Source organism: Bubalus kerabau, chromosome 5 (assembly GCF_029407905.1).
Source record: "Bubalus kerabau isolate K-KA32 ecotype Philippines breed swamp buffalo chromosome 5, PCC_UOA_SB_1v2, whole genome shotgun sequence".
NCBI classification, from domain to species: Eukaryota; Metazoa; Chordata; class Mammalia; order Artiodactyla; family Bovidae; genus Bubalus; species Bubalus kerabau.
The window spans coordinates 94744457-94758626 of NC_073628.1; the positions used below are offsets into that span (position 1 = coordinate 94744457).

The 14170-nt window shown below is 39.8% G+C and overlaps 1 protein-coding gene across 6 annotated transcripts in view; it reads left to right on the forward strand.

Annotated features, from left to right (window-relative positions):
- Nucleotides 1-331: 331 nt before the first annotated feature.
- SUCO (SUN domain containing ossification factor) overlaps nt 332-14170 on the forward strand; it is a 90625-nt gene continuing 76786 nt past the window's right edge. For 4 of the 6 annotated variants that reach the window (XR_008714902.1, XM_055582248.1, XM_055582250.1 and 1 more), the window contains exon 1: nt 511-722. Coding sequence is in view for 5 of the 6 variants with exons in the window: in XM_055582248.1 (XP_055438223.1) it covers nt 661-722 (62 nt within the window). In the remaining variant the exon portion in view is untranslated. Of the gene's footprint in view, nt 723-14170 lie in introns of all 6 variants that reach the window. The other 2 variants (XM_055582251.1, XM_055582253.1) reach the window with 2 other exon arrangements.

Genomic DNA, 14170 nt, shown 5'->3' on the forward strand with positions numbered 1-14170 from the left:
ACTACGTGCGCCCCGAGCAAGAGGGCGGACCAGCTTAGGTAAGAGGCTGAGGGTCACCAGGGTGCTCTAGGACTTCCTGAAGTGGGCGGGACCTGAGGTGGGCGGGGCGGTGGCCACCTCGGCTCTCCCGCTTTGTGGCCTCCTCCCTCGGCGTCAGCCGCCAGAGACGTCGGAGGGGGCGTGGCCCGCGCGGAGGCTGGTGGGGGTGCGAGCGCCGCGGGACGTGGGTGACGCGTCTCCTTCCAGCTCAGCGGTGTGTGAGGTGTCGCGGCTCCGCTGGCGATTGGCTGTTGAGAGGCGAGTGCGCAGCGGCCGTTGGTCGCCGGCAGCACGGAGCGAGAGCCGGGGCGGGCGGGGGTGATATGGGGCGGCAGCGGAGGTGGCGGCTGGAGAAGGCGGGCGCGGACGAGCCGGCGGCCGCGGCGGAAGCGGCGGTTCCCGGAGTCGTCCCGTGAAGCGCCCGGGTCGGCGCTGCCGTGGGCCCCTGGGAGAGGGCAGCCAGCGTGCGAGCCGCTCAGGAGCCTGTCCTCCAGCGCCGCAGCCCTTCGGACTCTCGGTCCCATCCTCACTCTCCTGCTCCGGCTCCTCCATCTTGGCCTCGGCAGTGGCAGCTGCAGGGAGGATGTGCCGCCTTCTGGCAGGGGGAAGAAGGAGGAGAAGATGAAGAAGTACCGGCGGGCCTTGGCCCTGGTCTCCTGCCTCTCTCTGTGTTCCCTGGTCTGGTGAGTAGCCGCGACCACACGGGACTTTCCCTTGAGGGGAGACGGGGCAGGGAGCGGCCCGAGTCACACCCCCAAATTATCCTGGCTTTTGGGGTGCGGGTCTCCGAGGCGCCTATGAGGCAACAAACACATTATTCCGTGACTTCCCGGCGGACTGGCCTGGCAGCACTGTGTGTGGAGGTTTTCATGGTGCATTTTGGAATTTACAGTCTTAAGTGGCAGAGGAAGCGCCCAGGTGCCTTTGTACCCAATTACCCTGGCCCTTGGCGATGGAGGGATGTTTGGGTAGTGTTCAGGTAGAGACTGGCTAAGTTGTTCGGGCTTAGTACCAGCCACTTGTTTTCATGGTGTGCGAAGGGCAGAAAGCGTGTCGGATGTGGCGTGTTCCCGATAGGCGATTTTAACAACGTGACTTGTGAAGGTGAGTAATGTACGAACAGTAGTTCTCCTGGCCCTTTTCTCTCCTGGTCTTTGTCTCGGATACTCTTGGGGCTGCTGTTCTTGGAAACTTTGGGGGGCGTTATGAAGCCCTTTTTCAAGGAGTAGATGATAAGAAGCTGTTCAGTAACTGAGTGTGTCTTAGGTGTAGTGTGCACGGGTGTTTCTGATCGTGTGCCTTGGATAATGTCCCTTAGTAATGGAAGGATAAGCCCTGCATTTTGAAGGCGGGAAGAGTGCTTTGTCTATAAGTTTCTGTATGGAGTTTCTGTTAATCCTTGGCACATTTGGGTTTTTGGGGAGGAGCAGAGAAAGCTAGCTTATCAGTCAAAGGATCGTTAACATTGCACTTGAAAAATCCCTTCTGTACTCCGAGGGGATTTCTTCAGAGCTGTGTGATGTTTGCTGATTAAACAGATGCTTCTTCAGTCAAAGTGATTTGCTGTTACATTAAAATCTAGGTAAACTAAGTTTCTTGTTTAGCTTATTTCTGCAAAACACCAACAGTTTTTTTTCATTAATGTAGGGTGTCTAACGGATTCCAAAGACACTGAAGTTGTACCAGAAAATAATAGATAAATAAGAAAACACTTGCCTGGCTGAAGAATTTTGAGTGGTAGGTTGATAGACGTTTTAGAGAACAAGAAATTTGACCTTTTTGACATTTACTCTCAACCCTTTAGCAAGACCAGTGTTATCTCATCTTAATACTTATCAGCATCACGTTGGGTACAAAAAGTGCTTTTAGGAAGTGAGTACATTCACTCATTTTAAATTTAAATTTGTACGTGAGAGAGGGAAACCTTGTATTCATAACCACTTCTTTCTATTGGCTGTTTAGTTGTAGGTTATGTGTCTTTTCTCTTTCTCCCTGATCTTGCCCATCTTTAGACCATGTTATTATTCTTCATTACTTTCTGAAATGGTTTAGGGCAAAGAGGTTACACTTTTCATTCACATTTAAAACACACCAGGATCTCTGATTTTTTTCTTTTTTAAGTTGAAATATACCTGACATATAACATTGTGTAAATTTCAGTTGTAGAACATATTGATTTGATACATTTACATATTGTAATATAATTACCATTGTTGAAATAGTTCAGCACCTCTATCATATTACGTAGCCATTCCTTCTTGTGGTGGGAATAGTTAAGATCTAGTCTCAGCAAGTTGATAATTATCATAAAATAGTGTTGTTTATACTAACTATACAGTGGTCTTCAGGACTAACTTATCTACCAGTTGCAAGTTTCTACCCTTAAATGGAATTGAAAAAAAATTAATTGGTGGCAGTGAAATCAAGCATTTCAGTGTAGTTTTAAAAATCATTTGTGGATTTATATTAACTATGCTTCTATTATTTTGTTTAATTTCTGGCTGTCTTTTGCTTAAGCTAATCTCAATATGGTTTCTCAATTTGATTCATTGGAAATAGTAATGAGCTCATGACTTGTTGTTGTTCAGTTGGTCAGTCATGTTCAATTCTTTGCGACCCCATGGACTGCCAGCACATCAGGCTTCTGTCCTTCACTGTGTCCTGGAATTTGTTCAGGCTCATGTCCATTGAGACGATGATGCCATGACCTGTTAGGGGAAAAGAAATCAGTTGGCCTATTGAAAACAATAGTCATAAAGTTCTGTAAAGTTTGTTGACTTTCACAATGAAAAGTGGATATTGAGGGTTTAAGTAGTGCAAAATTTAAGAAGCTTTTGTTTAAGAAACAATTGAGTTAGTTTGTTTTGAGATTTGTTTGCACTGCCAAATTCAGAGAGATTTTAATTGCTCTTTACTGAAGCGGTGGGAAGGCATTAAAGTAGAATATTAAGGCTTGAGAATTTTTTGGAAGGGTCATGATGAGATCAGGAAGAGGAGTGGTGTATGGTGTGATTGGTAAAGAGACTTTTCTTCCTTTGGGAAATTGGAATAATGAAATTAAGTCAGTGACTCACCTGGCGATATGGTCCTTGCTACAGTCTGGTCTGTTAGGTCATTTCTCAACATCTCATTCTCCCTTAGCTTGATGCCATTGTAGGGTTCAGCAGGTTTTGCAAAACAGTCATTTTTGTCTTTGTCATTCACAAAGTGTTGCAAGATTTTGTGATTCTTTTCTTTTTTAAGTTGTATCATTTTGTAGATTTTTGAGTGCTATATGTTTATACTACAACACTCTAGTTTCTAAATTTCCAGCCTCCTCATCCTACCAATATTACTGCATTTTATAACCACCTTATTTATATTGTCACTTATTTACAGATCTTGATTATGTCTCCTCTCTCCTTTTGTCTTTCCAGCCTGGCGTCCTAACCTTAGATAACTTTCACAGAAGACCCATCCAATCTTTATTATTCATTCTGGTTGCTATTTTTTTCCCTTTTTCATACTTTTATGTGATTATCAAGTAGCACAGAGTATTTTAGGCATAAATGTACTATAACATCAAGAATAATTATGATAGCTATTATTTATTGTCAGCTGCCTCTTTGTCAAACCTGTGGTGTATACTTTGTACATTTTAGCACTTTTAATCTTCAGCACCTTTAATCTTCACAACCACCCTATGTGTATTATTGATAAATTAATTTTACATTTTATAGTTGAGGAAATAGAGAAGTAACTTGGCTAAGGCAAAGCAGCTATTAAGTTCTGGAGCTTGGATTTGAACCTAGGCTGCCTGATTCATAGCATCCCTGATTGCTGTAATCCTTTGACTCTGGGCCAGAAAGCCTATATTGTAGTTATGGCTCCATCACTTAATAGATCTGTGTCCTTGGACATGTTTTGTGGTGTCTTCGAATCTTATTTCTTATATCCTAAAAGTGGGAAAACTAATTCATTCACAGCCCACAGGGTTGTTAGGATGATAATATGAGAGAGAATATATATGATAGATCTTTGTAACATAGTAAGGGTACATTATCTATATATTTCACCATAAACTCATTCAACAAAGGTTTTTTGCATGTTCATTATGTACCAGATGTTGTTACTGGCATTGAAAACCTGAAAATAGGATGACCAACTTATCCTGGTTTTAGCAGTAAAAGCCCCAAGTCCCAGGAATCCTCTGTGTTAATTTCCTATTGCTGCTGTAACAAGTTACCGAAAGTTTAGTGACTTAAAACAACATACATTTATTATCAGTTTTGTGGGTCAGAAGTCCAAAATAAGTCTTAACTGGGCTAAAGTCAAGGTGTCAGCAGGCCTGGTTCCTTGAGGCTCTAAGGGGAAGAATCTACTTCTTGACTTTTTCAGCTTCTTGGGTCTGCTTGCATTCTGTTGATTGCCATTCAAAAAAGGAAAAAAAAAAAACACTTGCCTTAAGTGGTAGATATTCAGATTTTTTTGTGTCCTCCCCTCATCAGAAATTAAAAGATGCTTACTCCTTGGAAGGAAAGTTATGACCAACCTAGACAGCATATTAAAAAGCAGAGACATTACTTTGTCGACAAAGGTCCGTCTAGTCAAGGCTATGGTTTTTCCTGTGGTCATGTATGGATGTGAGAGTTGGACTGTGAAGAAAGCTGAGCACCGAAGAATTGATGCTTTTGAACTGTGGTGTTGGAGAAGACTCTTGAGAGTCCCTTGGCTGCAAGGAGATCCAACCAGTCCATCCTAAAGGAGATCAGTCCTGGGTGTTCATTGGAAGGACTGATGTTGAGGCTGAAACTCCAATAGTTTGGCCACCTGATGCGAAGAGCTGACCCATTTGAAAAGACCCTGATGCTGGGAAAGATTGAGGGCAGGAGGAAAAGGGGACGACAGAGGATGAGATGGTTGGATGGCATCACCAACTCAGTGGACATGGGTTTGGGTGGACTCCGGGAGTTGGTGATGGACAGGGAGGCCTGGCATGCTGCGATTCATGGGGTCGCAAAGAGTCAGACACGACTGAGCGACTGAACTGAACTCATCAGAAAAACATTGTGTGTATAGCTTTATTATGTACTTAATTGTTTATAAGATTTATACATGTGCAAATATGGTATTAGTATATTTATATACTAACAGTATATGTAATAAGTGACACAAATTAGGTGGTTAAGAACGGTGAGAAGGAAAATAATCTTAATACTTTGTTAACAGACCTTTTTGTTCTTATTTAAAAAGTAATAATTTGGTGAGAGTTGTGTAATTGACTGACTAAATTATTTTGCATCATAATGGGGATGAATAATAGCTTGTACTTAGCCCTGCGATTTTGTTGTTGGCTTATGCTTGCCTTATTATTATCTTTGTGGGAATTTTTTTCAGAGCCACTTCTCCATGTTGTGAGAGTCAGTTTAGTTAAAACTAAATAAGTTAATCCCTGAATCTGCTTCATTGGGCACATGTAAATGACATTACATCACAATATGCTGGAAGTAAAATATATTTTATGGTTTACTGTTTGTGGAATTTTCATTCTTTCCTTGACTTTCAGATTGTATAGTCTCTGCTGTTATGACTGGCTGACCTTTAGATGGAGTGTGAATCCTTATATTAATCTTGGTAAAGCTAAATAAATTAAAAGTTAACTTTTTTTTAGAGCATTTTTAGGTTCATAGCAAGATTGAGCAAAAGGTACAGAGATTACCTTTAATACTTGATCTCTGTCTCCACCACGTGCAGAATTTCTTCCATTATCAGCATCTCCCACCAGAGTGGTTTAATTTATTTGACTAAAAAAATCAATTTTTTTTCTTTTTGCACCGAAAAGGATCATCTTGGAGGCGCTCATATTTAGAGCTAATAAGAGAGGAGCCTGACATTTAAACGATTCTCATACATTTGACAGATAGTTACCAAAAATAGTTTAAAAGGTCTTTAGGAACTCGAAGGGAAGACTTTGTATTCTATAATAGATATGGTCTATCTCTAGCTGTGTGTCCTGGGACAAGTTACCTCTGTGAGCTTCAGGTCTCATCCATAAAATGTTTTGAGAATGGTGAAGTGGCAGTCACAGTAGGGGAGAGTTGATAGATAACCTAATTCAGGGTAGTCTGTTTTGTTGGCCTTTTTGGCCTTAGTATTAATAGTAATTTTTCTGAGGGTATGTCACCTAGTTTTCATTGATTTAAGAGGTTTATTTCTTGGTTTGTAATTTTGTCTCTGTACCCTTTATTTTGCGTTTTCTCTGACAGTTTTGCTGGTTTCTTGCTCATTTGTTAATATGCATAAGTGAGCAGAAAAATAAGAAACTTGATTTTTTTTTTTTGCTTATATTTGTATAAGCAGTTTTTTCCCCCTTTTAAAGATAATGATTAGAAATTTCCTTGGGGAAAAAATTTTCCTTGAAAAATCCCAACTCTGTCTTTAATCTGGAGATTTTTTTCCCTATGTTTTGTTTCTATAACTTTTTAAAGACTATAAATCTGCTTCTTTTCTGAATCAAATAATATTCAAAATAAGTAAAATAATAAAATAACCCTTCTTCTCCAAATCATTGATGACTTTAAAAAAAAGTCTGTCTTGTTCTGGGAATGTAACGTTCAGCATGGCAGGTGTATGTAATGATCATGTATTGTATGTTTGAAAGTTGCTGAGAGAGTAGATCTTAGGAATTCTCATCACAAGAAAAAGCATTTGTACTAGTGATGGTGGATGTCAGCTAAACTTTTGTGGCGATCGTATTGCAATAAATACTAATATTGAATCATATTGTATACCTGAAACCAATATAATGTTATATGTCAGTTATATCTCAGTAGAAAAAATTACTTTCTTATGGAACTTTATGTGAAAAAGTTTGGGAAGAAAGTTTATTTTTAGTCTGGGATATACATTCCATAGAAAATGTCTGGTACTTAAAAGAGGTCTTGGGTTGTTAAAAACAGTGTCAGATCCCTTCAGACAAATGAGATGAAACCAGATTGCCTAAATAGGAAAAAGTCTGTGAAAGAAGGTGTATGATGTCTTTGTGTAAAAGCTGAACACGTGTCTTCAGTAAAAAATGATAAATAATTTACTTATAATATCCTTTGGAATTATTTTTTAAAGAAGTGGATGTATTTCATAATAGCCTCTTTAGATTATTAAACATCCGAGGATGTATTGGAATAGATGCAAGTAGTAGACAGTAAAAAATGTCTTGGCAGACATTGAATAAAACAAAAGATATCAGCACCAAACTTATCTTTGGATGTTGGTTATTTCATTTTTCAACTGTTCATGTACTCTTTAAAGTATCTTTCACTTTCTCAACAATCTGAATAGAGAAATGAATCTGCATGTATACCTAATAGTCTAATGCTTTTTAATGAAAAGAAAGAGATAAGTTTACTAAACATTTAAGTGCTCTGCTATTCTCTCAAGTCATCTTTATGTAGAAACATTTGTATATTTGAAATGCATTAGTGAGAAACTCAATACCCTTTGTTGGAAACCTGTACATGTTGCAGATGGTACTTCAGTGCCAGGTGTAGTTCACTTGTTTTGTTTTCAAGGCTGTATTTTAAGTAGTTTCAGAAAATAAAATTGTACATGTCTCAAGGGAATGAAAATTGCTTTTGAGTATTTGCGGTATGTCAGTCCTTTGGTATACATTTGTTTCATAAATGCTGAGTTTTTTGAAAGAAAATTTGATTTTACTTTTAGGACTTTGTTTTTGTAATGACTCAGTTAAAAATTATTTTATATTTTTCATAAAAGTAACACTTTGTTAGAAAATGTTTTGTAACATTGACATAGCTCGTAAATAGTAAGTTTATTTTGTATTTCTTATTATGGAGTATTTGAAATCAGTAACAGGAGAAAATGTGTAAAGTGCTTAAAACAGTGCTTTGCTCTTAGTAAGCCCTGTTGTTATTATTCACTCAGTCTGGATATTTGGCAGAAGTTGGATCCTAGGCTGAGGTATCAGAGTTCAGAAACAGGAGTCCATATGTTTGTTCAAAATATTATTTGGTTGCCAACAGTATATTGGGTGTGGTGGGGGTTGCTGAAGCAGCAGGAGACTTGAGCTCTGCCCTGAGGAGTATACAAGTTGATGTCAGAATATACAAAGATATTGGTGTAGTGAAAATGGCATGAAACCAAGTTAGAGCTTGATTGTAATCCTTTCCTTCCTGTATTAACAGTGAACCTTTTTGGGTACTTATTTTTGTTTTAAGTGCTTTATCCGCACTAACTCATTTTGACTTTATTAAACTCTTTTTGAGATAGTCACCACATTTTAAAGAGACTAAGAAAGGCACAGAAAAATTAACCAACTTGCCAAAATTATCCGTAAGCAATGAACTGGAATTTAAGTAGCCTTTGAATCTGAGCCTGTGCTCTTAACCACTACCCTGTGCTATGTGGAGACTGACAGGTGGCCTTAGGCAAGTTTCTCTACCTTTTCTCTGTCAGTTTTCTTATCTAAAAAATGAGGTTGACTGGATTCACTCAATGAGGAATGAATATTGGAATTATTCATTCATGAAGCTTTAAAAAAAAATTCCTAAGCCACTTACTTTGGAAGTTTGCTAAGTTTGGAATATTCTTTTGTGTGTTCCAGTAGTTACTACCAAATTAAATGAATTCTGAGATTTTTCTTTTGCACTTTTAACATTCTAAGGTACCTGATTTGAGCATTAGTGAACAGTACAAAAAGCTGAGTTGGTTAGTAGGGGCTTGAAGAGAAAAACTGGACGGGAGTTGTCAGGTAAGACTTGGTTTTAAGAGAAATGACGTCTGTGGTTCATAAAACTTGGCTTCTGTGGAATACAGGCGCTTCGCAGACTGAAAGAAGATAGACCGGTGCTACTAAGATGAATAGTGGCCTTTCCCTAGTTTGCGTGTGTGTGTGCTTCTGCTTGCCTGCCTGCAGTGGGCAGACAGTACTTAATTGTCAGGAGAAATAAGAAAGAGTTGTGGGTAAAGGAGACAGTGTACTTGATATGGGTGGAAATGATAGTAAGCAGACAAACCTGAGTAGGAAATAAAGTCATTCCTTGGTATTTGTGGGGGATTGCTTCCAGGACCCCACCTCGATGTTTAAGTCTGCTTTGTAAAATGGCATAGTCACTTTGCCCTCTGTATAAACGGATTTGGAACCTGTGGATGCAGAGGGCCAAATGTTTTCTGGAGATTGTGATGGGTTTTGCAAGTTAAACCAAGGAGTTAGGCACCGAAGATCCAGCAAGAGAAGTGGTGTTTGGAGACTATTATTTTGACATCATTACTATTTCTCAGAGAAGAGTGGCTGGAGGGATGAATACTAAATGAAAAGCAATTGGAATAGTTGAAGTTTGTCATAACAAGGACTTAACTTGGCAGTAGAGATGAAGAGGATGTGTTGGACAGAGGTTTTGAGCAAGTCAGTGATAGGTTTGGTGATAGGTTGGCAATGCAGTAGAAACAGCATTGGGTTATGATTCAAAGGAACTGGGTTTTGGTTTGCCTCTGACCAGCTCTTGGTCTTTGACACTGCCTTTCTGTCATCTATCTCAGTGTCAAAAGATGTTTACTGAGGCTTCTGTTTGCTGTGTTCTATGCAGGATTCTGGTGGACAAAACAAAGTAGCTGCTTTCTTGGAGCTGACCATGGTTGAGAAAATAAATTCTAGGGTCTAAAATTATGAATCTGAAATAAAGTTCAAAGAGAGGAGTGAAGTTTTTCCTTTTAACTTGGGCAATTAGAGGAATTGGAGGTGTTAAAAAAGAATTAAAGTTGCAAAGAGTTTTAAAAGAGAAGGAGCTTTTGGTTGAGATGAGTAGAATATCCGAGTGGAGACGTTTTATTAGTGAAATTCTCTCAGTCGTGTCTTACTCTTTGCGGGCCCATGGACGATACAGTCCATGGAATTCTCCAGGCCAGAATCCTAGAGTGGGTAGCCTTTACCTTCTCCAGGGGATCTTCCCAACCCAGGGATCGAACTCAGGTCTCCTGCAGTGCAGGCTGATTCTTTACCAGATGAGCCACAAAGGAAGCTACAAGGGAGACGTTATATAGGCACTTAAATGCAGACTTCAGTAAAGACGACACTTTGGCTGGAGCTGTTCTTGTAGAGGGGATCATTTAGGAAACAAAATCTTTTGACTGAACATGGAGTTGCTGCAGATACTTAGAACAAAGAAAGGTGACAAGCAAACTAAGGCTCTGAAGAGAAGGAAGAAACTAGGGAAAGAAGTTTAATGAGGTCAGAAATATAAAAGTCTCAGATAGCCTGAGAAGCTTGAAAATTGAGAAAAGGACCTTGTTTTCAAAAGAAAGAGGTGATTGATAAACTTTTGTGAGCAGAAATAGGAAATAGTTGGAGAGAGGTAGGTGTGAGTTCATACACATTTGTTTGGCAGCCAGAAGGAATGCAAGAGGTTGGAGTAGCTTCCTGTATGCTTCAAATTATCCAACCCATTTTCATCTGAGGTTGATTTGCTTCAAATTATCCAACCCATTTCTATCTGAGGTTGATTGAATCCAAAGATGCTGAGGGCCTCCTGCAAGGGACGTGAGCACCCATGGATTTTGGCATCTAAAGAGGGTCCTAGAACCAAGATACTTAGAAACAACTGTTTTCACTACTTTGGAATTTGATAAATGAAAGACGATGAGAAGCACAGCAGCTGATAGCAACTGCTGCCATATGAATGCATATTCTATGCCAGGCTAAGCATTGCACAGATAGAGTCAGGGGATGAGGTTTGATAGACAGAATGCCTGAAGAACTATGGATGGAGGTTCGTGACATTGTAAAGGAGACAGGGATCAAAACCATCCCCAAGAAAAAGAAATGCAAAAAGGCAAAATGGTTGTCTGAGGAGGTCTTACAAATAGCTGAGAAAAGAGAAGCAAAAGCCAAAGGAAGAAAAGAAAGATATACCCATGTGAATGCAGAGTTCCAAAGAATAGCAGGGAGAGATAAGAATGCCTTCCTCAGCAATCAGTGCAAAGAAATAGAGGAAAACAATAGAATGGGAAAGACTAGAGATCTCAAGAAAATCAGAGATACCAAGGGAACATTTCATGCAAAGATGGGCTCAGTAAAGGACAGAAATGGTATGGACCTAAAGAAGCACAAGGTATTAAGAAGAGGTGGCAAGGATACACAGAAGAACTATACAAAAATGATCTTCATGACCCACATAACCATGATGGTGTGATCACTCACCTAGAGGCAGACATCCTGGAGTGCAGAGTCAAATGAGCCTTGGGAAGCATCACTACGAACAAAGCTAGTGGAGGTGATGGAATTCCAGTTGAGCTATTTCAAATCCTAAAAGATGATGCTGTGAAAGTGCTGCACTCAATATGCCAGCAAATCTGAAAAACTCAGAAGTGGCCACAGGATTGGAAAAGGTCAGTTTTCATTCTAATCACAAAGAAAGACAATACCAAAGAATGTTCAAACTGCTACCTAGGTGTACTCATCTCAAGCTAGCAAAGTAAGGCTCAAAATTCTCAAAGCCAGGCTTCAACAGTACGTGAACTGAGAACTTTCAGATGTTCAAGCTGGATTTAGAAAAGGCAGAGGAACCAGAGATCAAATTGCCAATATACCGCTGGATCATAGAAAAACCAAGAGAATTCCAGAAAAACATCTACTTCTGCTTCATTGACTACGCTAAAGCCTTTTACTATGAATCATGAGAAACTGGAAAATTCTTCAAGAGGTAGAAATACCAGACCAACTTAACTGTCTCCTGAGAAATGTATATGGAGGTCAAGAAGCAACAGTTAAAACTGGACATGGCACAATGGACTGGTTCCAGATTGGGAAAGGAGTATATGTCAAGGCTGTATATTGTCACCCTGCTTATTTAACTTATATGCAGAATAGAAAGTGAAAGTGAAGTCGCTCAGTCGTGTCTGACTCTTTGCGACCCCATGGACTGTAGCCCATCAGGCTTCTCAGTCCATGGAATTTTCCGGGCAAGAGTACTGGAGTGGGTTGCCATTTCCTTCTCCAGGGGATCTTCCCAACCCAGGGATCGAACCCGGGTCTCCCGCACTGCAGGCAGATGCTTTACCGTCTGAGCCAGCAGGGAAGCAGGATACATCATGTAAAATTCTGGGCTGGATGAAGCATAAGCTGGAATCAAGATTGCCAGGAGAAATATCAATAACCTCACATATGCAGATGATACCGCTTAATGGCAGAAAGCGAAAGCAGAGGAAGTAAAGGGTCTCTTGATGAAAATGAAAGAGGAAAGTGAAAAATCTGGCATAAACTCAACATTCAAAAAATGAAGATCATGGCATCCAGTCCCATCACTTAATGGCAAATAGATGAGGAAACAGTGGAAACAGTGACAGACTTTATTTTCTTGGGCTCCCAAAATCACTGCAAATGATGACTGTAGCCATGAAATTAAAAGACGCTTGCTTCTTGGAAGAAAAGCTATAACCAACCTAGACAGCATATTAAAAAGCAGAGACATTGCATTGTCGGCAAGAGTCCATCGAGTTAAAGCTATAGTTTTTCCATTAGTTGTATATGCATGTGAGAGTTGGACTATAAAGAAAGCTGAGTGCTGAAGAATTGATGCTTTTGAATTGTGGTGTTGGAGAAGACTCTTGAGAGTCCCTTGGACTGCAAGATCAAACCAGTCAATCCCAAAGGAAATCAGTCCTGAATATTCATTGGAAGGACTGATGCTGAAGCTCCATTAGGACTTTGGCCACCTGATGCGAAGAACTGACTCATTAGAAAAGACCCTGATGCTGGGAAAGATTGAAGGGAGGAGGAGAAGGGGGCGACAAAGGATGAGATGGTTGGATGGCATGACCGACTCGGTGGATGTGAGTTTGAGCAAGCTCCGGGAGTTGGTGATGGACTGGAAGTCTAGTAGTGTGCTACAGTCCATGAGGTTGCAAAGAGTCGGACACAACTGAGCAGCTCAACTGAAGCATTGCACATGCATTATTTCATTTTCCTGTTTTACAGTGTTTATATTGAGACTTACAGCTTTTGTAATTAGTTTGTCCAAGAGAATGCACCTAATAAAAGGGGGAACCTGGGATGTAAGAGTTGGTTTATAAAGAAGGCTGAGTACCAAAGAATTGATGCTTTTGAATTGTGGTGCTAGAGAAGACTCTTGAGTCCCCAGGACTGCAAGGAGATCAAGCCAGTAAATCCTAAAGGAAATCAACCCTGAATATGCATTGGAAGGACTATTTTTAAAGCTCCAATACTTTGGCTACCTGATGCGAAGAACTGACTCTTTGGAAAAGACCATGATGCTGGGAAAGACTGAAGGAAAAGAAGGAGTTGGCAGAGGATGAGATGGTTAGATAGCATCACCATTTCAATGGACATGAATTTGAACAAACTCTGATAAATAGTAAAGGACAGGGAAGCCTGGAGTGCTGCAGCCCATGGGGTCACAAAGACTTGGACAGGCCTTAGTGACTGAACAACAACAAGTTTTGACTCTGAAGTCCATGCCCTAGCCACTACACTACAAAACTTTGTCTCTTGGGGCTGTTATATAAATCAAGGGGTAAACATTGCCCCTCCTTTGTGATAGTTCTTATATTTGTATCTGCAGTAACTAGCCTTAATAACATGATTGGTTCTTAAGAGAATGGATTAATGTTATTTTCTCACTTTTCTTTTTATTTATCTGTTGACTAGAGAATATGACATGGGAAATGTAGCCGTACAAAGATGATAGGCTTTGGAGAGATCTAGATTGGTTGAGTGACTTTTGACTAATTAACTTCTGAGGTTAAGTTTCTTTATTTGTAAAAGTTAAATTAATATTTTAATGTAAACAGCTTGACACATTAGAGAAAGACTGTATTCTCTTCTAGAGACATCAGATACTTAGGATCAGAATTGTCATACTCAGTTTATGCTACATTCTTTATAGGTCCCCCCTTTTCCCTCCACTTTACATCATTACTCTTTTATATTCTATCTTCATTTTTGCTTCTATCTCCCCCATGTTGGACATTTACCCTGGAGTATTTTTGATGTGTTTTTCTAGTTAATCTTCATGTATTTACTTAGATTTCTGATTTCTTCCAAAACTAATGTTTTGTTCATATGTTTTAAAATTTGCGTAAATGGTATAATGCTATTAATCTCATTCTTTTTCCTATTTCC